The sequence below is a fragment of the Astatotilapia calliptera genome, chromosome 15, assembly GCF_900246225.1.
Source record: "Astatotilapia calliptera chromosome 15, fAstCal1.2, whole genome shotgun sequence".
Classification (NCBI taxonomy): domain Eukaryota; kingdom Metazoa; phylum Chordata; class Actinopteri; order Cichliformes; family Cichlidae; genus Astatotilapia; species Astatotilapia calliptera.
The window spans coordinates 22,182,863-22,207,563 of NC_039316.1; the positions used below are offsets into that span (position 1 = coordinate 22,182,863).

At 43.4% G+C, this 24,701-nt stretch overlaps 1 protein-coding gene across 4 annotated transcripts; it reads left to right on the forward strand.

Moving 5' to 3' along the window:
• Positions 1–3,239: 3,239 nt before the first annotated feature.
• On the forward strand, positions 3,240–23,513 carry znf395b (zinc finger protein 395b). Of its 4 annotated transcripts, none has more exons than XM_026142447.1 (10): positions 3,655–3,707; positions 8,051–8,226; positions 8,694–8,848; positions 10,425–10,537; positions 11,384–11,586; positions 11,701–11,801; positions 12,966–13,254; positions 21,622–21,714; positions 21,886–21,992; positions 22,647–23,513. In XM_026142447.1, exons 2-10 carry the CDS (start codon positions 8,095–8,097, stop codon positions 22,756–22,758), a joined length of 1,305 nt encoding a protein of 434 aa, XP_025998232.1. In that variant the 5' UTR covers positions 3,655–3,707; positions 8,051–8,094; the 3' UTR covers positions 22,759–23,513. The 4 variants fall into 4 exon arrangements, with proteins under 4 accessions (XP_025998230.1, XP_025998231.1, XP_025998232.1 ...); XM_026142449.1 differs by having other exon boundaries at positions 8,736–8,848; XM_026142445.1 differs by lacking the exon at positions 8,051–8,226 and having other exon boundaries at positions 3,240–3,707; positions 8,736–8,848.
• The last annotated feature ends 1,188 nt before the right edge of the window (positions 23,514–24,701 follow it).

A 24,701-nucleotide genomic window follows, 5' to 3' on the forward strand; every position in this document is an offset into this window, starting at 1 on the left:
GTAATGCCTGCTGTCACACCATCCTTTACCATGTAAATCCACTCAAGTGTTCAAATGACACACACCCTAGTGAGGCAGCACCGGCATAACTGATAATGCTTATCTTAGCACTGTACATTAAAGGTGTGGAAAACTGTTTTGTCCGATCATTATTACAAACAACGCGCTCTTAATTGTCTGCTTGGGGTTTGAAAATGTAAGTTATACATGCTGGGATGTTTTGGTCACTGGTGTGAAGTGGGGAGGGCTCAGCAGGAGACACTGATGTCGAATACTTCCACCAGGGGTGGGCAACTCCAGGCCTCGAGGGACGGTGTCCTGCAGGTTTTAGATCTCACCCTGGATCAACACACTTGAATGAAATGATTAGTTCAATCTTCGGCAACAAAAGGTCAGGCATTGATCCACACGAGGAGGAACCCGGGACCCACTGTGGAGCATAAGGGTGGTACTGGGTCTGAAGATTGACCAGAAACATGCACAGTAGCCCACTGGAGTTCTGGCAGAGCTCCCCCTGTTCTTCTTTGCACAAAGGAGTAGTTACTGATCATGTTCCTGGGTTGATGCCTTTCTACAGCTGTGACCACTCATGTAATGGCCCATCTATTGCTATCTTGTCCACACTCTTGCTGTGAGACATGGCAAACCTTCTTCCAATGGCATGTATCACTGTGCCATCCTGGCACATTGCTGCTAGTCTTTTCCTGCATGCATGCTCCTTAACCTTTCCTGGAGATACTTGAATATTCAAAATTTCAACCCCAGAGTTTGATTTTTTATTACATTCTTTAGTTTTGTGACGTTTCTCAAAAGTGTTCATTACTGTGTTGTAAATCAAGTCGCCATGCTTCATACAATGCTTCAGCATGCAATAGGACTGAGCAGCTGAGCCTGTGTTTACAATGTAGTTCTAATATGCCGTTTATTATGTGCATCACTCACCCTGGTGTGGGGACTTGGGTGGAGCGTCAGAGATACAGAGCTACGTCATTTCAGATTAACGCTGACAGCACTAGTGAGAACACAACGAATATGACTGCACATTTACTCCGACATCATCCTAGTGCAGTGGTTCTTAACCTGGGTTCGATCGAACCCTAGGGGTTCAGTGACTCAGTCTCAGGGGTTCGGCAGAGCCTCCGCCATGACATGCATGGCTCATTTTGTGCACCAGTAAAAAAAATCACATTTTATTTTTCACTAAAGAGGGGTTCAGTGAATGCGCATATGAAGCTGGTGGGGTTCGGTACCTCCAACAAGGTTAAGAACCACTGTCCTAGTGCAAAGACAAGTGGAAGCAGACAAAAACAACAAGCACGCATGCTACAAACTTTACCCGAGTCATTTAGACAGCCGTTAGCACATGATCCTCCTTATGGGGACCTGATATGTTTAATATGCTGCTGAGAATATAGCCCAGAAGAAGCGTATAGTATAGCTTTTATTTTGAAAGAGCCATTTCTCTGTAATAAACTCTTTTCCAAAGATGAGGGAAATTTTAACCATCAGATAGATTTATTTTTTTATTACTTTGTTGTTTCAGCAACATTCAATTTAAAAACTGTACTTTTGAGTTAAAATATATTTATAATTAATAATATTTAATAAATGACAAATTAAAAAAGCATGAACATTTTTTTGTATCGAAAAAATATCGAACTGTGACACCAAAGTATCGAACCGTACCGTGAAATTTGTGTATCGTTGCACCCCTAATATTAATATATATATATATATATATATATATATATATATATATATATTTTACTCTCATATACACTTGTTTGTAGAAATATATATGTACATGCACATATGCACAAGAACATAAAATATGTGTATACATATACACATGCATACATCATCCAATGAGATAAAAGACCAGAATCACTAAAACTGAATGGTGTCAGAGAGGTAGGTAGGAGAGAAAAAGGTAGGTCATCAAATTTGATTTGAAGATTTCCAAAGAGGAAGAGGATTTTATAAAAGAGGGAGAACTGTTCCAGAGTCTCGGAGCGGCGATGGAGAAAGCCCTGTCACCTCTGGATTTTAATCTGACGGCCAAAAAAGGAAGATGGCAGGTATGGTAAACATTACAGCATCAGAGTGTTGGCATTTTCATCTGCTAGCATGGCAGAAGTAACCTTCATTGTCTGCTACCATTGTGTTAAATAGAGGATGTCTCATTTTGGGATGACCTGATATTTCAACCAGTTTGCAGACTCTGCTACCACCTACTGATTCCTACGTTTTCTGCCTGACTACAACTCTTAGATTATCTATTGCACAGCAGCACAGTGTTAAAATCCTGCTGCTCTAATTGTTCACTCAGTAGGTCCTGCTATGTAACCTGGCACTGTTCGTCTGTTTTAATCTCCCTAACCAGGAGAGGCAGTTGCCAGCGGCCTTTGAAGGGAACACAGTGGCATTAGTGGCTGAAATAAAGCGGGGAAGGAATTCTGTGTGGTTTAGGAATCATATTGGGACTATAGGATTGGGCGCTCAGACCCTAAAATCCCTGCTGACTGGATGTCTGGTGGAGAGGGTGCAGACAGCCGACACTAATCCGGCCTCTCAAACACGCAGAAACAATCACACACACACACACACACAAAGGCAAGGGGATCTGCAGCACACGCTTAAAACACACATGTAAGTCCTGTTTGATCTGTATCCAGGCACTTTGTCGTGTGAAGCTGGTGGCCGATACGCTGCGTGCATTTTCAGCTTCTTTCATTTGATTAAACAGTTAGTGGGGGATCTGATCACTGGGCTGTGCTACACGTCCAGCGTGGAATCATAGCAGCTACGATCCAAACACAACATCCATATGGAGACATTTTAGTTCATGGGCCACATGCAGCACCATTTCATCCTAAGTGGGTCGGATCAATAAAAGACAAAAGATGTGCTTGTTTAAAAAAAATAAATCTAAAATTCACATCTTGGACATGTAACGTGTATTTAACCAATCATTTACAAATCGATGCCGTGTGACGGCTCGGCTTTTCCACATAACTGTAATTATAACTGACTCTGGGCCTCTACATGAAATGAAGAGTTACTTAAAAGTGATGGGACCCTTTCAAACCCTGACCTGGCAACACTGTCTCCTGCAAACACGTGAATAGTGAACAGTGTTTGTCAATCTCTGCAAAGCCTTCCAGTGGAGTCTTTGCTGGTCCGGATACGGCCCGCGGGCCATATGTTTGACACAACTGATTGATAACAGATAGTCTGCCTGTGTGACCTCCTGGTTTATGGAATATATGATCATCATTTTTTGATATTTAAGATTTGCATCTTGGTACAGTGCAGAGTAATTACATAAAAGTCGACTATAATTGATTTAAAAAAAAAAAAAATTTTAAGGACGGGATCCGTTTGTGGTGCTCATGTTGAGACGCAGCAGATTTGTGTGCTCCGGACAGACAGACAGACAGAGATTGGATGATGACGATGATGATGCTCTGGTAACCCCTCACCTAGATCATCCTTTTGTGCACGGCGCGCTGCAGGCTCATATCTCTGCGCTCTTGCCCAGCTGTCACCCCCGGCATTGGTCCACCGAGCAGACACACGTAGGCGCGTATCCGACCGACCCAACCCCCCTTTCCTCCGGCAGACCGACGAGCCCGGCGAGCGGCAGGACTACCAGGCAGCGACGACCCGCAGCTGCAGCTCTGAGCGGAGGACTTCCCCCCGACGGAGTGAGTAAAACGCGCTGTTTTTAGAAGCGGAGAGGCTGTTTTGCTCTGCAGAAAACAGCCAACATACAGTTTTGTGTGTGTGCACCGGGTAAGCCGCGGGAGGGGGAGGGGGGTCTCTCCGGATTCCAGTCTGCGTTGCCGGGTGGAGATCAGTCGTGTAATTGCGGGATCATAAAATGCGACTTGTTTTTCTATGACGCATCTTTTTTAGTCCCAAATAGGCGACACGTTCAGCTGGAAGCGCGGCTGTTGTTCCATCTGCGGCGTTAGCGTCGTTTGCGTGCGGCTGCACGCGCCCGGGGTTTTTAAGGTTTTACTGCCTTGCAATATAATGCGTGGAAACTACACGAACTTAATACGACTGCAGAAATGGCCTCATTTATTGTGTTTTTGGCGTGTTGTTGTTTACACGTCACTGTTTGTGCGTTCCAGCCTGAAATTCATGGCTGCACCAAATGTCTCGCGTGTAACCAGGATCATCACGCCGTGCTTTTACGTGACTTTGCGTTGGAAACGAGTTTAATCTCGGCTGTGCTCTGTGGTCCGGCTCAGTCCCTCCCGGCGAAACTCGTGTCTGAACACGTTGTTGGAACGGGGGTGTGTTCCTGAAAGCCCCGGCTCAGCCAATCAGCGGCGGCGGCACTCCCACACGGTGCCGCTTGTTTACTACTGAAACTTGGCGCTGATTGGTGGGAAGGTGGGGGAAATCGGGCTTTGTGCTGCGTTTGGGTGCACAGAAAAGAATGGGAGAAGTGATTCGTGTCCCCGCAGAATCCCTTTGGTGCAGGTTTCTAAGCAGTAAATAACTTTTACATGCAAGTGAATAAAGAAATATCCAGTTCTTTAAATAATTCAAGAATTTCTTTTTGATACAGTGAAATATGATGCATGATGAAACTGTATACCGTTTAAGCACCGCTTCTTTTATGTTATTATTGTACGTTGTTTTGCTTGTTTCTTCTTCTTTTATACCAGTTCATATATCTCAAATAAGAAAGTTGCCACCAGCTTCTGTATATGAATATTTGATCCTAATAAGCTAAAAGCTTAACATGTTCATCTGAAAAGCAATAACAGAACCAGGTGACACTTTTGCACCTCAGTCTGGGAACCTTTGGCTCTCATGGTTCAGTTATCGCACTGCTGAGTGTTGCGTGGGTCAGATGTGGCCCAGTTACAATTCAGATTCAATCCGAGCAATTCAAATTCAAATTTAACTTATTCAAATTCAGTTTCTGGTGGCACAGATTTCTGCCCATAGTCCGCCCCAACATTTAGTGCTGTGAAAAAAGTCTGAATCACGGAGTAATTCAATTCAATTTTATTTATACAGTGCCAAGTCACAACAAAAGTCGCCTCAAGGCGCTTTATATTGTACAGTAGATCGTACAATAATAGATACAAAGAAAACCCAACCATCATATGACCCCCTATGAGCAAGCCCTTTGGCGACAGTGGGAAGGAAAAACTCCCTTTTAACAGGAAGAAACCTCCGGCAGAACCGGGCGGACGGGGCCATCTGCTGTGATTGGTTGGGGTGAGAGAAGGAAGACAGGATAAAGACATGCTGTGGAAGAGAGACAGAGGTTAATAACAGATATGATTCAATGCAGAGAGGTCTGTTAATACATAGTGAGTGAGAAAGGTGACTGGAAAGGAAAAACTCAATGCATCATGGGAATCCCCCGGCAGCCTATGTCTATTGCAGCATAACTAAGGGAGGATTCAGGGCCCCTCTTCTCTGGTCCAGCCCTAACTATATGCTTTAGCAAAAAGGAAAGTTTGAAGCCTAATCTTAAAAGTAGAGATAGTGTCTGTCTCCTGAATCCAAACTGGAAGCTGGTTCCACAGAAGAGGGGCCTGAAAACTGAAGGCTCTGCCTCCCATTCTACTTTTAAATACTCTAGGAACAACAAGTAGGCCTGCAGAGCGAGAGCGAAGTGCTCTAATAGGGTGATATGGTACTACAAGGTCATTGAGATAAGATGGGGCCTGATTATTTAAGACCTTGTATGTGAGCAGCAGGATTTTGAATTCTGGATTTAACAGGAAGCCAAAACAGGAGAAATATGCTCTCTCTTTCTAGTCCCTGTCAGGACTCTTGCTGCAGCATTTTGGATCAGCTGAAGGCTTTTCAGGGAGTTTTTAGGACTTCCTGATAATAATGAATTACAGTCGTCCAGCCTGGAAGTAATAAATGCATGAACTAGTTTTTCAGCATCACTCTGAGACAGGATATTTCTAACTTTAGAGATGATGCACAAATGGAAGAAAGCAGTCTTACATATTTGTTTAATATGTGCATTGAAGGACATGTCCTGGTCAAAAATGACTCCAAGGTTCCTCACAGCGTTACTGGAGGCCAAGGTAATGCCATCCAGAGTAAGAATCTGCTTAGATACCATATTTCTAGGCTTTTCAGGGCCGAGTACAATAACCTCAGTTTTATCTGAATTAAGAAGCAGAAAGTTAGCGGCCATCCAGGTCTTTATGTCTTTAAGACATTCCTGCAGTTTAACTCATTGGTGTGTGTTATCTGGCTTCATGGACAGATAGAGCTGGGTGTCATCTGCATAGCAGTGTAAATGTATGCTATGTCTTCTGATGATGCTGCCTAAGGGAAGCATGTATAATGTAAACAGAATTGGTCCTAGCACTGAACCCTGTGGAACTCCATAATTAACCTCAGTGTGTGAAGAGGACTCTCCATTTACATGCACAAACTGGAGTCTATTAGATAGATATGATACAAACCACTGCAGCGCAGTACCTGTAATACCTACAGCATGTTCTAATCGCTCTAATAGGATATTATGGTCGACAGTATCGAACGCTGCACTGAGGTCTAGCAGGACAAGCACAGAGATGAGTCCACTGTCAGAGGCCATAAGAAGATCATTTGTAACCTTCACTAAAGCTGTTTCTGTGCTGTGATGAGCTCTGAAACCTGACTGAAACTCTTCAAATAAACCTCTGCAGATGATCTGTTAGCTGTTTGACAACTACTCTTTCAAGGATGTTTGATATGAAAGGAAGGTTGGAGATTGGCCTATAATTAGCTAAGACTGCTGGGTCTAGAGATGCTTTTTGAGTAAAGGTTTAACTACAGCCAGCTTGAAGGCCTGTGGTACATAGCTGATTATTAGAGATAGGTTGATCATATTTAAGATCGAAGCATTAATTAATGGCAGGACTTCTTTGAGCAGTTTTGTAGGAATGGGGTCTAAAAGACACGTTGAAGGTTTTGAGGAAGTAATTATTGAAGTTAACTCAGAAAGATCAATTAGAGAAAAAGAGTCTAACTTAACATCGATGGTACTAAGAGTAGCTGTAGATAATATTACATCTGTGGGACGATTACTGGTAATTTTTTCTCTAATGATAAAAATTTTATTTGTGAAGAAGTTCATGAAGTCATTACTAGTTAACGTTAAAGGGATGGTTGGCTCAACAGAGCTCTGACTGTTTGTCAGCCTGGCTACAGAGCTGAAGAGAAACCTGGGGTTGTTCTTATTTTCTTCAATCAGTGATGAATAGTAAGATGTTCTGGCTTTGTGGAGGGCTTTCTTATAAAGCAGTAATCCATGTTGTTTCTGATCTTTTATACATATAGTTTAGATTTTTTGCATTGTTATTGATGTAAGCATGAATGTACTCCAAAATGCACTCTTTAGAAAATTTGGGTCATTGACTTTGTCAAAAAGCACCAAAACACACAGAAACACTGTGAATCCACTGCAAAGTCGCCAAAATATCTGGATTATTCCTGCGTTTACTGAATGCAGCATTGCCCCCACCCTCTGTGGGCTACAGGCCACACTGAATCTACCCAAATGCCAAATTAGGTCTCTATAAGGCGTCATGAGTTTCCTACTTTATCGGAGTAGACAGCAAAACTCCAGCAAGACTGCGATCAGATCGAAATCCACTCAAGTCTGTGTTCCCTTCAGATCCCTGCAATCCTTTTCAAATCTCCTGTGGTGTTGTTGCGCTGCACTGTGAGGCGCAGAGATGCAAGATGGAACGAGTGTTTGCCAACAGTCACTCGTCAGCAAAGCTGCCGTCTGTTTACATCCCCGTATTTATTGACCGAGCATATTTGTCATTTGATGCCGTGGTTCACCGCGAGCATATTCTCCTTGGATGAAAATAGCCTTCATCATTTAATCCTTTTAAGAGGGAAGCTGGGCAGAAATTACGACCAAAGTTACCGAAGGATGTTTGTTTGTGGTGAAGTTTTATGTAACGTCACAGTCCGACATCGCCGAGGTGCACTTTAGCTGCGTGGCTGTGGGAAGATGAATAACGCTGTGACATATTTTCATTCGGCGTCCTGTGTGTAGGGAGGTGTCACACTGTGAGTCCCTCAGTGTGCGCGGCAGCACCAATGGCAGCTACGGGACCCGAGGACAGAGCTGGAGCGGGGCCAGACGGGACGGCGGCCTGCCCGGTGGGACGGCAGGCATGCGTCTCTAAGACAAAGCAGGGCAGCAACGGGCCTGGCGTGCAACACGCTCTGGTGAGAAGCCTGACAGAGATGACATGTATTCTGTTGTGTCAGTGTGTGAAATTCAGGCTTACATGGCATTTTGAGCACATTAGAACCACAATAAGCACAAAGGTACGCGTCCCAAAGTTCAAACCCAAACTGAGAAAGAACTTGATGCGATCATTATTTCTTTCCACTGTGTTAGATGTAATGCACTGCCTGGTCAGAGGCTGGCAGCCACTTCCTTGCACGCTGTTTCACTGGCAGATTATGCCGTCTGCGAGCAGGACGCCACAGATGGACAGGAAATATTCTCTTAACTGCTTTATTCATGGCCACAGTGGGGCTCAGGAGCAGGGTACCGCAGACGCATGTAAACAGCTTAACCCGTATAAGGCCTGAACAGTGTTTTGTCTGTTGTGTCAGCGTCCACTGACGAGCTGAGTGGACGATTTCTGTTGAACCAGGGTGAGACACTAAATGGACAACTTTTCCAGGCTGGAACGAGGAACTCACTGTGTCATTGCCTCGCTTTGAAGGTGTACGGACAGAGCTGCGTCCAGGCTGAGAGCGGCCGTTACAAGAGCAACCTGGCTGCTCCGCTGCCAGTGGGACCCACAATGCACCTCGTCACCGCGCAGGCGCCATACAGGTGAGGCACAGCGAGGCATAGACTGTACGTGTGCATATAGAAAAGATGATGTCACCCTTTACTGAAAGCTCAGTGTTAGCCGTGTTGTGGATTTGTTTCTTTGTTTTGGGAGGCACAAGTTACTGTACGTGCTAAGTTAGCATCTAATGCTAACACATTTGATTAGCAAACTGCACCTCAGACTACTAAGTGGTTAGCAGCAGTCTGATGATAAACAACAGAATGTCAGTGGCTGAAAGAAGCTCGAGCACAGACGTGTGTGTTTTAGGGCTGCCACGATTAGTCGACTATCAAAATCGTCGACGACTGATTTAATAGTCGACGCGTCGTTTGAAGCTTTGTAAGATCACAAAAGACGCAGGAGTCAGTAGCAGGATTTAAGAGTGTAATAACGGACTGAAACAGAAGATGGCAGCACTGCATGTACAAGGATGCCAGCTGCCGTTAAACCCCGAAGAAGAAGAAGCTGTGTCCCAGAATTCATAGCGCGGCCCAGCTTAGTTTCCAACAATGGCGGCAGCTGGTTAGTTTTAATGTTACTCTTATTATTCTTTCTGGGTCACAAAATAAACGTTTAACATATTTTCAGGCGAGAATGTAGCTGTGTAAACCTCAAATATCTGCTCAGTTTATCAGGACACCACATATTTTCAAAAGCGCTCCGACGTTTTCAGAGACGTCTGTTACCCACTAGCTCGATAGTTAGCCGGGGGCTAGGCTAACTAGAGCCGTGAGAACACCGGACTCCCGGCAAATCGTTTTCAAACCCACTGCTGTCTTTTGCTACTCAGGTTAAACATGATATATAAGTCACTTAGATAACTTAAAATGTTATTGTTTGGCTTTTTTTTTAGTATTTTATTTGTTCCTGAGTAAATCGGTTTGGCTGAGATTAAAGTTATAGTTTTCACACAGCTGAATAAACGTCAAGCAGACAGCTGATTATCAGAAGTGTGAGATGCTGGAGAATTTACTCCGGTGTCCTGTTATATTTTAGATAGCAAGGAGTTTATTAAACTTCACCGAAACAATCTGCAAATGTCATTAAAATTTAATAAACTATCATCTTGTCTTTATTTTTAGTTAGCACAGACCTTAAACACTTAAAGCTGTAAGCTAATGATAGTTATATAAGAGCAGATGCTGCTGGTGCAGTAAGCTGTACGTTTTACGTCCAATGGATGATGATCTGATTAGTCGACTATCAAAATAATCGTTTGTGGCAGCCCTAGTATGTTTTCATTAAAAAGGCTCCTAAAGGCAGCAAAAGCATAAAAATGGCCGAGGGCAGCAGGTCACCTATAGCTACCTGTGACCAGCATTCAGTTTTGACCCCTGTGTTGTTGTTATGAAGAGGGAAACTATCCATACGGGCTAAAGCCTACACGTTTGTGTCTGCAGTAAAACTGAGCCTTTTAATATGGGACTCTATGGGGACAGACTCGTTTGAGACGGCCTCAAGTGGCCAGTAGAGGAACTGCATTTGTTGGTTCCAGGTTTCAGATGTTGCTGCTTGGTCAGAGAATGTGAGGGCGGACCTGATTTTTACCGGAATATTTCTGCATGTTATCTTTAGCTTTCGCAGCCCGGAGTCGGTGGAGATGGATGAGATCATGGCAGCCATGGTCCTGACCAGTCTGTCCTGCAGCCCCGTGGTTCAGAGCTCTCCACAAACAGATCCTGGACCTGGTCTGTATCTCCTCAACCATAAATATTCATTTTAATTATATAGCACCAAGTCACAATAGCAGTCACCTCAGCAATCAGTCAACAAGCACTTGGTGACAGTGGGAAGGAAAAACTTCCTTTTAACAGGAAGAGGTGAACATATATGGCACGCACTTCATTAAAGGTTTTAGCAGAGCTGTGACTGTATAAAGCTTTATAGAAAATAAACAGGTTTTATTTGTCCAGTCTTCAGTTATAATAATGTGGACTTTGGTCCAGTAGGTGGTCAGCAGTTTGACACGGCATGGAGTAAACTATTAATAGTTTATAACTCAACTAACTTTTATAATATTTGCTGTAACAGAGATGTTGTAGAGCACAGATCTGACGATAAGAATCGAGAACAGGAGTTGATGGAGGAACTCCTTAAAGCTCGATGCCCAAACAGCTGTTTCACACACAGCTGCTGTTCAACTCTGACACAAAGAAACTCCAGCTCCAATCCATGTGTGTTATTCACTCAGCGTTTATTAGCTTGATAAACATTACCTGCTATTTTTAATGTTTTGGCAGAGCAATAAACAAAATATGTGTGAAGAGGGAACAGAGCAGGAAGGAGGGAGTAAACAGATGCTGAAAACAGGCCTGGCAGCAGCACAGGAGGCCTGCTGTTCACTGTAGGACGGCAGAGGGGACACAGCACCAGAAGCTGTTTTCATCCCAAAAAGCAACAGAGAATATTTGATATTTAAACCAGAGGGTTTAAATTGATAGACACCGATTTAATGCGGGAGTCCGTTTCCCTCAGCTCTGTGACAAACTCGAGGCTTTCTTTGGCTCACGAGACACGGTTCTACCTTCCTCTAGCTGGCTCATCATCCTCACCCGCTGACATGGAGTGCGGCGGAGGCGAGCTCTCAGACAGCGGCAGCAGCGGCTACTGGAGCTGGGACCACGGCAACGTCAGCCCGGCGCCCTCGCCGTCCGTCACCGAGATGGACAGCAGCCCCGACGAAGGCTTGCACATGGAGCTGGAGCAGGGGGAGGAGCTCGCTGCCAAAAAACCAAAGGTGCACAGCTGCTCCGGGAAAACTGAAGAAGCCGCTATAATCAACACAGCCTTTCTGCAGTTTGGACATGTGTCTGTGTGCGCTCACCCTCCGTCTGCGCTCTTCCTCCCGCAGAGCTCCGTCAGAAGTGTGTACAGATGCCTGTGGCCCAGCTGTGGCAAAGTCCTCACGTCTTCAGTCGGCATAAAAAGACACATCCGTGTGCTGCATCTGGGGTGAGCTGGCACTTTGAACCTTTTCATGCATCTACAGTCACTCTTAGCAGAGATGTGGGAACAATTTTGCTTAAAGTAGATTAAAAAAAATAACAAAAAATGAGGGCTCAGGTGGGGAGGGGCACTGAAAGTTTTTTCCTGGCTCAGGATGAACCTCGGCGAGGCAACCGAGGCTGTGGAGCCTGATTTGACACAAATGTGTGCAAAAACAAGAACGTATCTTAATTATCTATTATTATAATCAGAATGAACAAAGGTGTCGCTTTCAGCTAATCACAGTGTGCGTTCAGGCGAAAACACACCGCGACTGTACAGAAACACAGCAACAAGTAAGAGCAGTCACACAATCACGTACATGCTATGTGCGCACAATGTGTTTCATTTAGTCCATGCGGTGTAATTGTGACCCTCCCACTCGCAGACAGTGGTCGAAATTAAAATAAAATATCTGTGGGGAGAATAACTGCACACACGCTTGTTCCTGGCCAATCGGATTGGACGTTCATCCTCAGACTGTAGCATGAGGCTCCATGTTCATATATTATTCCAAATTAATATTTCATCTTTCTATTTAAAATTGCATCACTTCACTAAACGCTCCATTTCCAAAAAATGTGAATTTTCCCACAATTATTTCATGGTTGAACAATACTGTGTAAATATGTGTATTTAGAATATTCTTTATTTTTTCCATTCTTGGTGATGATGCCGTGTTTTTTTTCCCTGTTGTTTTCTTTATGATGTTGGGAGCAGCTGGAAGCAGTAAAATATTCCTGTCATTGCACAAATGGCCAAAAATACTTTATATGATGCTTTATATGCCGTATCATATAAAGTTAGGAATCCACTAAAAATAGGGACCAAGTATTAATTGGTCACTTTAAGGACACGCGGAAGTTGATGTTTTTCAGGTGTTCGCTGGGAGTCTGAGCCAAATTCGAAACCAGACGGGTCGGCCTTCTGGAACATTTCTCAGCTTCAAAACAACATTAAAAAAACAGGAGGGAATAAAATTTTCAGGTTGTGGAAGAGCTCTGCTCGCTTAGGGGAAGGGAGCTTTTCAGTCTGGGCTGTAGTAAGTGCTGCTCTCACTAACTCTGCAAACACACAACTCACTCTTTTTCTCTGTGTGTCCACTGGTGTGTCCCTGCCACACATGCACAGCAGTGGGTCAGACCAGTCCCAGCGAGAGGAGGACTTCTACTACACCAAGATATCCTGTGACACTGTCGATCCCAGCTCCGGTCCAGCTCCAGCCCAGCAGGCTCTGGGCCAGGCCTCGTCCTCTCATCTCAGCTGGGCGTCCTGTGGTTCTCCTCCAGGCTCAGAGCTCCTCCCAGCTCACAGACCCAGGTCCAACTCCAGCTCTGGGCCAGGCCTGAGCAGGCCCAGTCAGCTCAGCCAGTCGGCCCCCAGCAGCTTCTGGCAGATTCACTCGGAGCACCTCTATCAGGTGGGTGGAGCACTGTTGCTCTCCATCTTTATTTTCACCCATACATGTTGTTAAACATGCACGGTGGTTAGCACTGTTGCCGCACAGCAAGAAGGTCCTGAGTTCAATTCCACCATCAGGTCTTTCTGTGTGGAGTTTGCATGTTCTCCCCGTGTTTGCGTGGGTTCTCTCCGGGTACTCCGGCTTCCTCCCACCGTCCAAAGACATGCAACTTGTGGGGATAGGTTAATTGGATAATCCAAATTGCCACTAGGTGTCAATGTGAGTGTGAATGGTTGTCTGTCCCTGTGTGTTAGCCCTGCGACAGACTGGCGACCTGTCCAGGGTGTACCCCGCCTTTTGCCCTATGACAGCTGGGATAGGCTCCAGCGCCCCCGCGACCCTGAAAAGGATAAGCGGAAGCGAATGGATGGATGTTGTTAAAATCGTAAATCGTTGAAAGTCTCAGATAATGACATCAGTGTACGTACGAGCATGTCAGAACGCTCAGTTCAGTTTCTGCTCGTGGCTCTAATGTTAGTAAGACGCCATATCCCCAATATGGTCGTCAGTATGGTCCAATATGACCTGGGTGCTGAAGCTCCACCCACCCACAGTTCAAATCTTCTGTTTATGAGGGGCAGCCAATCAGAGACTAGCTAAAAAAACATTTTTTAACCAAGGTGTTAATGAAATAAGAATTATTATGAACTATAAATCAAAGCTGCTCTAGTAGAGTCCATGAATTAAAATATGTAGCTGTGAATGAGCAGAATGGGTTCATTTTCCTATTTAATGTTAATAAATTAATTGCTGGGGGTGGATAAAGTCTTGGGGAAAACTAAATGTTCCCTTACTGCTAAAGTATCTCAGATTCTGGCTCCTGAAAGGCCCAGTCAAAGTCAACTGAAGTGCTGTGGTGGGATCTTAAGAGAGCTGCGCATTAATGGATGTCTGCAAACTTCAATGAAGTAATATTGTTTAAAAAAAAGCAGTGAAAATGTCTCCACAATGATGTCAGAGACATCACACACAAATACGACATGTGGTTAAAAATGACATTAAATTTAACCTTTAGGTTTCCAGTATCAGTGTTGGTCAAGTCACTTGAAAAAAGTAATCAGTAACTAATTACTGATTACATCCCCCAAAAAGTAATCCCGTTACTTTACTGATTACTTATTTTCAAAAGGAATTATTTACTTAGTTAATTTTTAAAAACACGATTTACAACCTGAGTAGGTGATAAAGTGATAGATCTTTCAGCCCAATTCTACTTTTTCTACATAATCCATCATACAAAATGTAATCAGATGGAAAAGTCTCTTTTTTTAACTTGTTTTATTAGTTTTAATCTTTTAACTTTATGCATCAAGCAAAGATTTAATTATCTGCAACATTCTCTGACTGGAAGAAATTAGTTTAACATTTAAACCTATTTTCTGCACATTCCAGCACATAAAATAAAATATTTTTGTGTTTACACTCAGTCTTTCAAACAGATGCAAGTAAAACACAGCAGAAAATAAATAAAGTCAAAGACTCAGCGGTCCTGTTGCTCTATTTTCACCTGTAAAGCAGGAGTGGGGTAGGCGGAGGTTTACCCTGGTGCAGGTGTGCCGCGGTCAGTGGAAGAATCTGCGAGTTTCTCTGTGAGTTTCCCATTACGTCGTAGCTACTCGGTGCTTGTTGGAAGTTTAGGGGTTTTTTTTCGCTGTAAAAAGAAGTTTTCTTCCCACGCACAGCAGACACTAATGTTTTTGTCACTTTTTATGGAATCAAACTCAAAGTAAGGTCAGTACTTCCACGCTTTAAACGCTGCACGCTCACACTCTCTCTGCACTCGAGATATGATCCATTGTTGATCTGCACACAGCTGTTGTCACGAACGTCGCACTCGCTTACGTCACTGTCGTGAGACATTCTCGCAAAAAATCACGGTTTTAGTAACGCAGTAACGCAGCGTTCCTACGGGAAAGTAACGGTAATCTAATTACCGTTTTTGCAATAGTAGTCCCTTACTTTACTCGTTACTTGAAAAAAGTAATCAGATTACAGTAACACTCTGTCCAGATAACAAGTGTCAAAGAGCAGCTGTTACCTTTAAATCTAACCTCAAATTCAAATGTTATTTGTCACATAAACGATCATACGCAGTCCAACGTGCAGTTTGTTGCTGTGCAGTTCCCGACCAGAATAAAACTAAAATGAAAAATCAAGTTAAAACTTTAAGGTGTGCAAATCAGCAGTGAGTGGATTGACAGTGAACAGTCAAAACAGTTACGAGGTTATGATTGAAGTGCATGTATTTGTTATTAAGTGTACAGTGATGTGATGTGAGAGAGACCAGACCAGATACATGTTGTTATTCAGTGAACGTGCAATGGTGTGTAGAGATATGTAGAGTCCAGTCCTACAGCCGGTTAGCGAGGAGAGAAGCTCCTCCTCTTTCTCTCTGCGTCGGCCTTATGCGAGCAGAATAGTCCATTGTTGGGATGGGGGAGGTCTTTCATGATTTTCCTGGCTTTGGTGCTGCACCCCTGGTGTAAATAGACTCCAGGTCAGGCTCGTCTGTCCTGCTTCGTGCTGTTCCCATACCAGGTGCAGATATTTCCCGACAGGATGCTTGGATGGTGCAGGAGTAGAAGTTCTTGAGCACCTTCTCAGGTAGGTGGAAGTCTCTGAGTCGTCTGAGGAACAACAGACGCTGCAGGGCTCTCTTCACCAGAGTGTTAATGTGACCATGACAGGTCCTGTGTGATGTGAACACTCGGGTATCTGCAATTGTCTACTCTCTCCACTGATGATAGTGGCTTGTAATTTCTCACCTGCTTTGTGCTGAAGTCCACAATCAGCTCCTTAGTTTTTCTGATGTTTAGGAGAAGGTTGTTCTCCAGGTTCCTGATCTCCTCCAGGAAGGCCTTCTCGACGTTATGAGAGATCAGGCCCACCACAACAGTGTCATCAGCGAACTTAAAAATGGAGGTGTGGTGTGACTTGGCTACACAGTCGTAGGTGTGCAGTGAGTCCAGCAGGAGGCTTACAGCACAGCCCTGTGGTGCTCCAGTGCTGAGTGAGGGGAGACTTGTTTTCCCACCCTCACTGATAAAAGCTGTATCATGTAAAGAGGAGAAAGAACATATGTATGTTTTTAGAAATGCAGGGAGTAAAAATTCAATGGTGTCAGAAGAAAAAACTACTCAACTAAAGTACAGATTCTTGAAAATTCTACTCGAGTAAAAAAGTATTTGTACTTCATTACTTCCCACCTCTGGCGTCTGTAGATGGAGGAGTCCAGTTGTAAAACTGGGAATCATACCTGTCTGCCTGTAACAGTGAAGCTGGCCCCAGTATAAACGTTTGCTTTTCGATGCTTCGACGTCGTGTAAATGGTCTTTGCAGGCCGTTCAAACGAAATCATTCTGACTCTGTTTAGCTTCAGGGCATTTTCTTCCAGTCATGTAAGTTTTGTCACAAAATACCTGTTCAGCTGGCTATAATTTCAATAATTACTTGTTTTCTTTGCTGAATTGGAGTTGACAAGAAGAAGGCGGCGTTCTGGGGAATGAAATTGTTTGAGGGCAATGTAAGGAGACAGCGCGGTCCTTGTTAGCATGAATTATTGAATGTCAGCTGCAGATTTAGTGCACGAGCACTGGAATTCACCTTCTAAATGTCACTTTTTCCCACTGGCCTCCAGGAATTCTGGCTCTATGTGGAAACAGAAGCAACTGTCTAGATTCCCCTTCTGCGAAATAGCTCAGCTGGGACGTGAATTCATTTTACTGCAGTTTTTGTGCACGCGTCTCGTGTTCCGTGGTCACGGTGTTGTTGCAGACGTCCTCTTTACCCAAGGCCCCCAAGCAGATCCCCTCTCTAACGAATCAGTGAGCTACAACTTTGTTTATGCATCACAAAGCAGCACATTTCACTGCTGACCTGCATTTACCCTGTACCACGAGCCTGTAAATGGATGCTTTGTGACAGTGAGAGACCAAGCTGTCTGCTTGCTCGCTTTCCCAAGGAGATGAGACTAACCAGCCTGCAAAAAGCAGAAAAACACCACATAACATCTCCCAGTGCAAAAGTGCGGTGGTTTAAACCTGATGTACACATTCTGAAAAATGTTCCTAACAGACCTTTTTAAAAAAGCAATCAGAGCTTTAGTAATGTTAGGCAGTGTGTCAGTTTGTGCCACATCTGTCTTTCTTCATGCAGGCAGACACTCGAGTGAGAGTGGGTTGAACTGCAGGTCGATGCTGTGTTTCTGTGTGTCACAGCTGCCGGCGGCTCCACATGTCTGTCCACTGACACTGGCCTGTTTTTTCTCTGGTGGTCACTCCCACTGTTACTGATTGGGTTATCGCCGTGGATTATCATCATAATATTTAGCCGTGCAGATACTTCCTACCACCTCCATCTCTCAGTGGGATGTGAGGCGATGCAAAGACGCTTTACCAGAGGGAGTGGGAAGCAGCTTCGTCGGAAAAGATGGTTTATCACGTGGAAGTTTAGTTGATCTTTATGGGGGAAAGTCTCAAACTGGTTATTTTTGTAACTGGCGCCCCAGCTGATGTAAGGACTCGTTTCAAGTGTAAAAATTACCTGCTTACACTCAAGTGCAGTGTTGCCAACTTAGCGACTTTGTCGCTATATTTAGCGACTTTTCAGACCCCTTAACGACCTTTTTTTTTTTCTAAAAAGCGACTAGCAACAAATCTGGCGACTTTTTCTGGTGTTATTGAAGACTTATTTATGACGGCTTTTTGACGTGAAAGGGCGTGTTGCTCTTACTCTCAACAAGCAGCGGTGCTGCCGTGGGCACCTCACTCATGCTAAAGCGCTCACGGGCGGAGGATAGACCTCCCCCCGCTGTAGGAGATGATCACACCTCCAAACTGCAAATGAACCGCGCATGAGCGAAGCCGCTGCTCCCGCACTGACTGCAGTCAGTTCTTCTTTTACTCTTATGCTGTTTTGTGGATCACAAGGTTTAAAAATACTTACACACACGCACAAAGTAACTCCACCAGAGCGCCTCTCTCGGGTCACTTTTGCCGGTCCAAACCCGGATAGAGGAGCAGGGTTGGAATTGTAACATTAAAAAACAATAATTGCTAAAATAAATTTAATTTGTAGTTCTAAATAAACTCTAAATGCATTTAGGACGTTTTTTACTCACTTTATGTTTCTTCCACGATGTTATTTCTCTCTCCAACAGCATAGGTTACAATTACATTAGCATGACCAATTATGCAAATTAGATGATGATGTCATTTAGCGACTTGTAGGACAGCCAATAGCGATTTTCCTTACTGAGGAGTTGGCAACACTGCTCAAGTGTTTGGAAGCCAACCAAAGTTCTCTTGAATTGTCATAATAGAGAACATGACATGTTGCTGCTAGTTAGTCAACTTACCTTCTTTATGACAGTGATGGTCAAAGCCAGAGGTGGGACCAAGTCATTGTTTTGCAAGTCTCAAGTAAGTCTCAAGTAATGTCAGGCAAGTCAGAGTCGAGTCTCAAGTCACTGGTGTAAAAGTCCGAGTCAAGTCACAAGTCTGAAACTTTGAATTTCAAGTCCTTTCGAGTCTTTAAAAAAAAAACGAAAAAATAATGTTGCAGTTATGCTAAATGTAAATATTAGACCATGTAATTTTAAAATCTGTGTTTTTCTCAACACATGACAAAATAGTGAACTTAGAAAATATACACAAATTGTGAAATTGCACCTCTATAAAATGCAGCTCAATTAAACCTAGCTCCAAGAATAATTTTCACCGACAGTTCTGAGATAAGCTGCATGTTATTCTTGGATGCGGTTGTAGGACCAGCTTTAAAATCGCATGACAAAAATATCATACACATTAAAAAAAAACTGCATCACCAACGTAGCCTGGACAACATTTGCTAGTTAGATGAAGTCAGCTATCTCATCTTAGCATATTTATATGCATATTTATAATTATACGCTTCTTGGAGTGAGTGCATACACTCATGAAGTTTAGTAACTTCAGGTCACTGCAACAAGCCCAGGTACAGTTTACCGACGGATGGGTGCAGGACCTTGAAATGCACCGTGTAGAACGAAAGACCATCGTATGTATCATAAGTTTACCAGTCTCACAAATCGTCGTCATAAATACACATTCCTTAACCGTTTATTAATATAACCTTTGAGCTCAACGGTAATTAATTAGTAGTGGAAATAATTTCTGGTAGCATCACAGAAATGTAGCAGTGACAATAATACTGTATGCTGTAATCGTACTGGGCAATTAGTGATACAAAAAACCTGTTTTATCCTGTGAATAAAAGTATATGTTTTTGTCAATGTACCATAATAACAGAAGCGAAACGCAATATTGTGTCAGGACAATTCACTATTTATGCACAATAAACAAAGGAGCATAGCGCGACAATTTCTGTTCAGCGCCAGACTTGCTTGTAACCTATATCACCAATTATGTTAAGAAAAATGATGTATTAACTACAACAGCAGACTGACCTTCGTGTAAATGCTTGGAGCAGACTAACCTGTGAGCTGGAGGGTTCTGGGACGTTATATTTGCTCTTTGAATGGCTGCAATCCAGACCATCCGTCGCCTGTTTGTCACTTCGGAAACATGGCTCGAACAATTTCTCTTAAACGTCGTAATCCGATAACAACCGATCTCTTTACCCGTCAACTTCCCGTGGCTGTCATGCGACCGGCTATTGCAGTTAATAATACAACAGCTTCTTGACATTTTTGTGTTTCTTTTTATCGCTGTGTAACTGATTTTAATTGAAAGCCTGTGCGCTAGTACTTCTTGCCACGAGTTCCCAGAATCCTTTGCGGTTCTACCCGTGAATGACGTCACATTTTCAATCTCTATATAATATGCGTGTTAAATTTTATATTTGGGGTAAAATATCAAGTCTTTTCAAGTAAACCGGTTCAAGTCCAATTCAAGTCCCAAGTCATTGGTGTAAAAGTCCAAGTCAAGTCACAAGTCTTAGAACATTTTTTCAAGTCAAGTCTAAAGTCATAAAATTAATGACTCGAGTCTGACTCAAGTCCAAGTCATGTGACTCGAGTCCACACCTCTGGTCAAAGCTAGTTTGGGGTTTAATGGACTGGTAGCTCCATAAGTGTTTTACACATTTCCAGTTGAAATATCTCTGGTTTGATCCCAGTAGGAGCTACAAATTCCTGATTTTTCTAGCTGTTTCCACCGTGTTTCTAGGCTTCACGCTACTTTAACATAAACTAAACTAAGCTAACCAGCTGCAGATAGTTGATGAAAATTAGGTTGTTCTCAGGTTGGAACCATGTTGGACGAGAAAGGTACACCAGATGGGCGTCCAGAGGTCCGTACAGTAACATTTTTAAACCTCATTTAAGTAAGCGGAACTAATATTGGACACAGGGACAGGAGTTTTAGGGCAGTGTGGAGCGCTTTATCATTCACAGTCACCGTGGTTCTCTTCTGTGTCTGTTTTACCGTCTGTAAACATCCTCCTTACACTCATAGAGCCAAACGTGAGCAGAGAAAAAGACCGAATGCTGATCGTTACATAAGGAGCACAATGCGCTGACAGCCAAGTCGCGTGAACGGCACAAAATTTGCGTTGCATTGGCCGCAGAGGGAAACGTCATGGTTTTGTAGCGCAGTGGTGGTTGTCACATGTCCATAAAACAACACAGGAGGAATAAGCTAATGGGTAAAACTGCTAACGTCATGACCACCAACTCTCCCAGTCCTCACCCTTTCAAAGCAGCAAACCAAATAAATGACAGATGGATATAATATGTAAGATGGCATTATTATTGACAAACCTGCAGTATTTTGTGCAGTTCACTTTACATGACAGTAGTACTTATCTTGTTGCCATTAATGTTAGCTAGCTAAACAGCTATGTATTTTTTATTGGTAAATATTAAATAAAAGCTAAACTTGATGTAAATATTGGACTTTAACATGGGGGAAAGAGTTGTATTCATTTCTAACATTTGCCTGGTTCTTTGTTCCATTAAGTTTCTTTTTTATTCTGAATTTACACATGTAAAAATGCTAATAGCAACTGTAGGCTAATAAGATACATTAGCTATGTTAACAGTTGTAGCTTATATAAATACACATTACAATATTGAAACCTTGTCACTCAGGTCCAATAGAGAACCCAGGTAGATTTATTTCCTAATGTACTGTAGGTGTGTCAGTTTAATGTGCATATAAGTATATGTTTGCTAACACTGCCATATTAAAGTGATAATAGGCTGTAGTGTAGTGTGTTCATGTCTTTTCTGCTCAACTCTGCTGCCCAACATTAAACTTTTTATACTAAGCAGTTTGAGATCCTGCACATGTGAAGAATCTGTCTGTCCTTTGTTGCGTCCCCCAGGCCTGCAGCCCTGTCCTGTCTGTGGCCCCCAGAAGCCCTGGCAGTCATGGCTGGACCGCCTCCACCCCTGGCCTCAGCCACAGTAACACTCCGGTGGGTCTTTTGTCTGCCTTTACATGTGTCTTTACATATAGTAAGGGTAAGGTGGGAGCATTACCATGTCCAACATTTGATACTGTTGCACTCATAGTGGGCAGGGGGCCACACTGTCTAACTCTTCCACCAGAGGCTGCTGTTGTGCCTAAGCTTTGGTTGTGTCCTCAGATGGTGAAACCTCGCTGTCGGTCCGTCAGCGTCGGAGAACAATGGCTCCAGCAGAACAGGCTGCAGCCAATGAGTGTGTCGCCCTCCTGCACTCACTGCTCCTTCAGGTGAGGCATTCATGATGTTAACATTTAAACATTTCTAATACTCGGCTTCTTTGTGTGTAGTGCTATTTTAAGCTAATGTGCATGTTAATTCAGTTCAGTTCAGTTTTATTTATAAATGTCCAAATCAGGGCAGTTGCCTGGTAGTACTTAGTTTTGTAAAGTAAAGACCCTGTAATAGTTCAGAAAACCCCAACAATCAAACCACCCCCATGAGCCAGCACTCGGCGACAGTGTGAAGGAGAAACTTCTTTTTAACAGGATGACAAGGCTCGGGGGGCTTAAGTCGGGCGAGCTTTAAAAATTGTTATTGATGATTGATGTTGATCGCCTCTGTCAGTGCGCCCCAGGGCAGCTGTGGCTACAATGTAGCTGCCATCACCAGTGTGTGAATGTGTGGATGTAGTGTAACGCGCTGTGGGGTCCACAGGGACTAAGTAAAGCGCTATACAGATACAGGCCATTTACCAGTGATGAAACTTTCTGATCCTACGTTTTCAGTTTGGCTGCTTACAAATGGAGCTTTTTCTGTTGATTGTAGTATCTGTCCTCTGCTTACATCACATTTCCATGGCCTTCCTGCCTAGAAAAGTTTTTGTCTTTATTTGTTGCCCCTTTTTTGCCTTTCTGACGCTCGCGACTCGTTTCTCTTTGCAGGAAGGGCCGCGGGGAGGCCAAGAAGTGCCGCAAGGTGTACGGGGTGGAGCGCAAGGATCAGTGGTGCACCGCCTGCCGCTGGAAAAAGGCCTGCCAGCGCTTCCCGGACTAGAAGCAGCCGAGGCCATGGCGAGAGAGAGAGCGTGAGAGACGTGGATGGACGGATGGATGCGTTACAACAAGAGACTTTTATCAAAAAGAGAATATAAATCAGGGCCCGAGAGCCATCAGCTGTTTTACATGTTTGTGTTTTTTTACTTTCAACTTGTTTCGTTTCTTTCCTAAAGGAATGCTTCTGGACTTTTTCTGTATCTTTGTATCTTGATCCTGAAAACTGAAGTCTGCGATGGTGCTAACTGTTGACTGACTTTGACCTACGTGATGTGCTAAGCCTACAATACTCTTTATCCAAAGGTCATATTACTACTCCTGTAGCTCCACTCTATTAGACTTGGCTGTTTTTGTTATTCCGATCTTCTCTTCCAGTGGTGACACAGTGGTTATGATGTACATTATATTGTGTGCTCTGAGTTACGTACGAGTATTTTATACCGTTTTTTTTTTTATTATAATTATTTTAATCGTCTGGTTCAGCCCATGAATTGGGCAGATATTTTTTTTATTATTATTTTCATGTTTTTGGCACTTTGTTGGAATATAAACTCACGAGAATAAGCTAAAAGTTCTTTCCATGAAATGGATTTCCTTCCTGCCCGTGTGTTGGCGTACGACCAGTGTTAATGGCTCTGTTCCTTGAAGCCGTCACGGCAATGGGACGAGCGTGAGGGGAACGAGTTTGCAATAGCAATAAAAAAAAGAGGAAATATATTGTCAAACACATTAAAAAGCACTGAGAGTTTGAGCTGCTTTCTGTTGTTCTTGTTCTGCACGACAGTCCACGAAGGAAATGCCAAACATTTTATTGCTTTTGCCACCATACAAGACTCAGAACAATGGTGTGATGGTAAAAATGTGCTGACATGTACGCGTGTTCACAAATTCCCATTTCTTTCTTTGAGAAATGCACGTGCACACCTGCATCTTCTCTGCAATCAGCCACACACTGCAGAAACGATCAGCACCGTCGGGAAAATCTATGAATATGCAAAATCACGGCTGAAACAACAAACACTTCCTCCCAAACAGCTGACGTGCACAGTTCATCCTCTCTGCATTAAGTGGATGCCATGAGTCGTTTCCTTGGACCTCCTCTCCTGTCTCACCGTGCAGTAGATGCCCAACGATCCCTGGCAGTTTACATCTTCCTGCGCTTTAAACGGCCGTGAGGAGGAAAACGCCTCCGGGTGGAGAAGTGTTTGAAAGCAGGAGGAGGACTCTTGTTTCTTTGTTTGCTTTACTCCTGAGGTCTGCTGCCTCATTTTCACAATTAAAGCTGGAATTGCTAGTGGGTGAGCTGGGTTAACATTTGAAATCCAGGTTTAAGCCATAAAAGAGGGAGAATTTATTAGGAGTCTCTTTTAAAAATGAGAAACTACTCGTATTTGTTCATAATTACAGCTCAGATGCCAACATACTTGGTTACAGCGACTTTAACAGAGCCATGAACCACAGTTCTGATCCTCCGCCTCTTTATAACCGGAGGATGTGATGCACAGACTCCCGAGACGAATAACTTTCATGTAGCTCATCTCAAATTTGCCTCAAATCAAAATATACAGAATATCTCATCTTCTATTCTCAGACTTGATTCTCACAAGTGAAACCAAAAAGGAAAGAATTATTTTTGTTATTAATTATTATTACTGGACACTACCGTCCTTCTTTACTCAAAAATGTTTACTATTTATTTGTTTTTTAATGTTTTATGAATTTATTCTGTTAGCTCGCCGTTTTATGTTAATTTGTACTTTCAGTCTAACTCCTGGGAAAAGGGCTCGTCCGTAGACTTCCACATCCGAGCCAAAGCCAGCATCCAAGGCCAGCGTGATCGTTCCCCGGACACTAGAGGGCAGTATTGTTCCACTGACAGCAGAGCTGATGATCATTTCTCAGAGAAACTCATGACGGGAACAGTTTGCAATAAAAACTTCCACC

What these genes read in the sequence shown, in the direction of transcription:
- znf395b (XM_026142445.1), top strand. Translation starts at nt 3,393, where the DNA reads ATGTTGAGACGCAGCAGATTTGTGTGCTCCGGACAGACAGACAGACAG. An exon ending in GAGGACTTCCCCCCGACGGA is followed by an intron (nt 3,708 to 8,735) that starts GTGAGTAAAACG and finishes CTCGCTTTGAAG; the next exon opens with GTGTACGGACAGAGCTGCGT. An exon ending in ATCCGTGTGCTGCATCTGGG is followed by an intron (nt 11,802 to 12,965) that starts GTGAGCTGGCAC and finishes ACACATGCACAG; the next exon opens with CAGTGGGTCAGACCAGTCCC.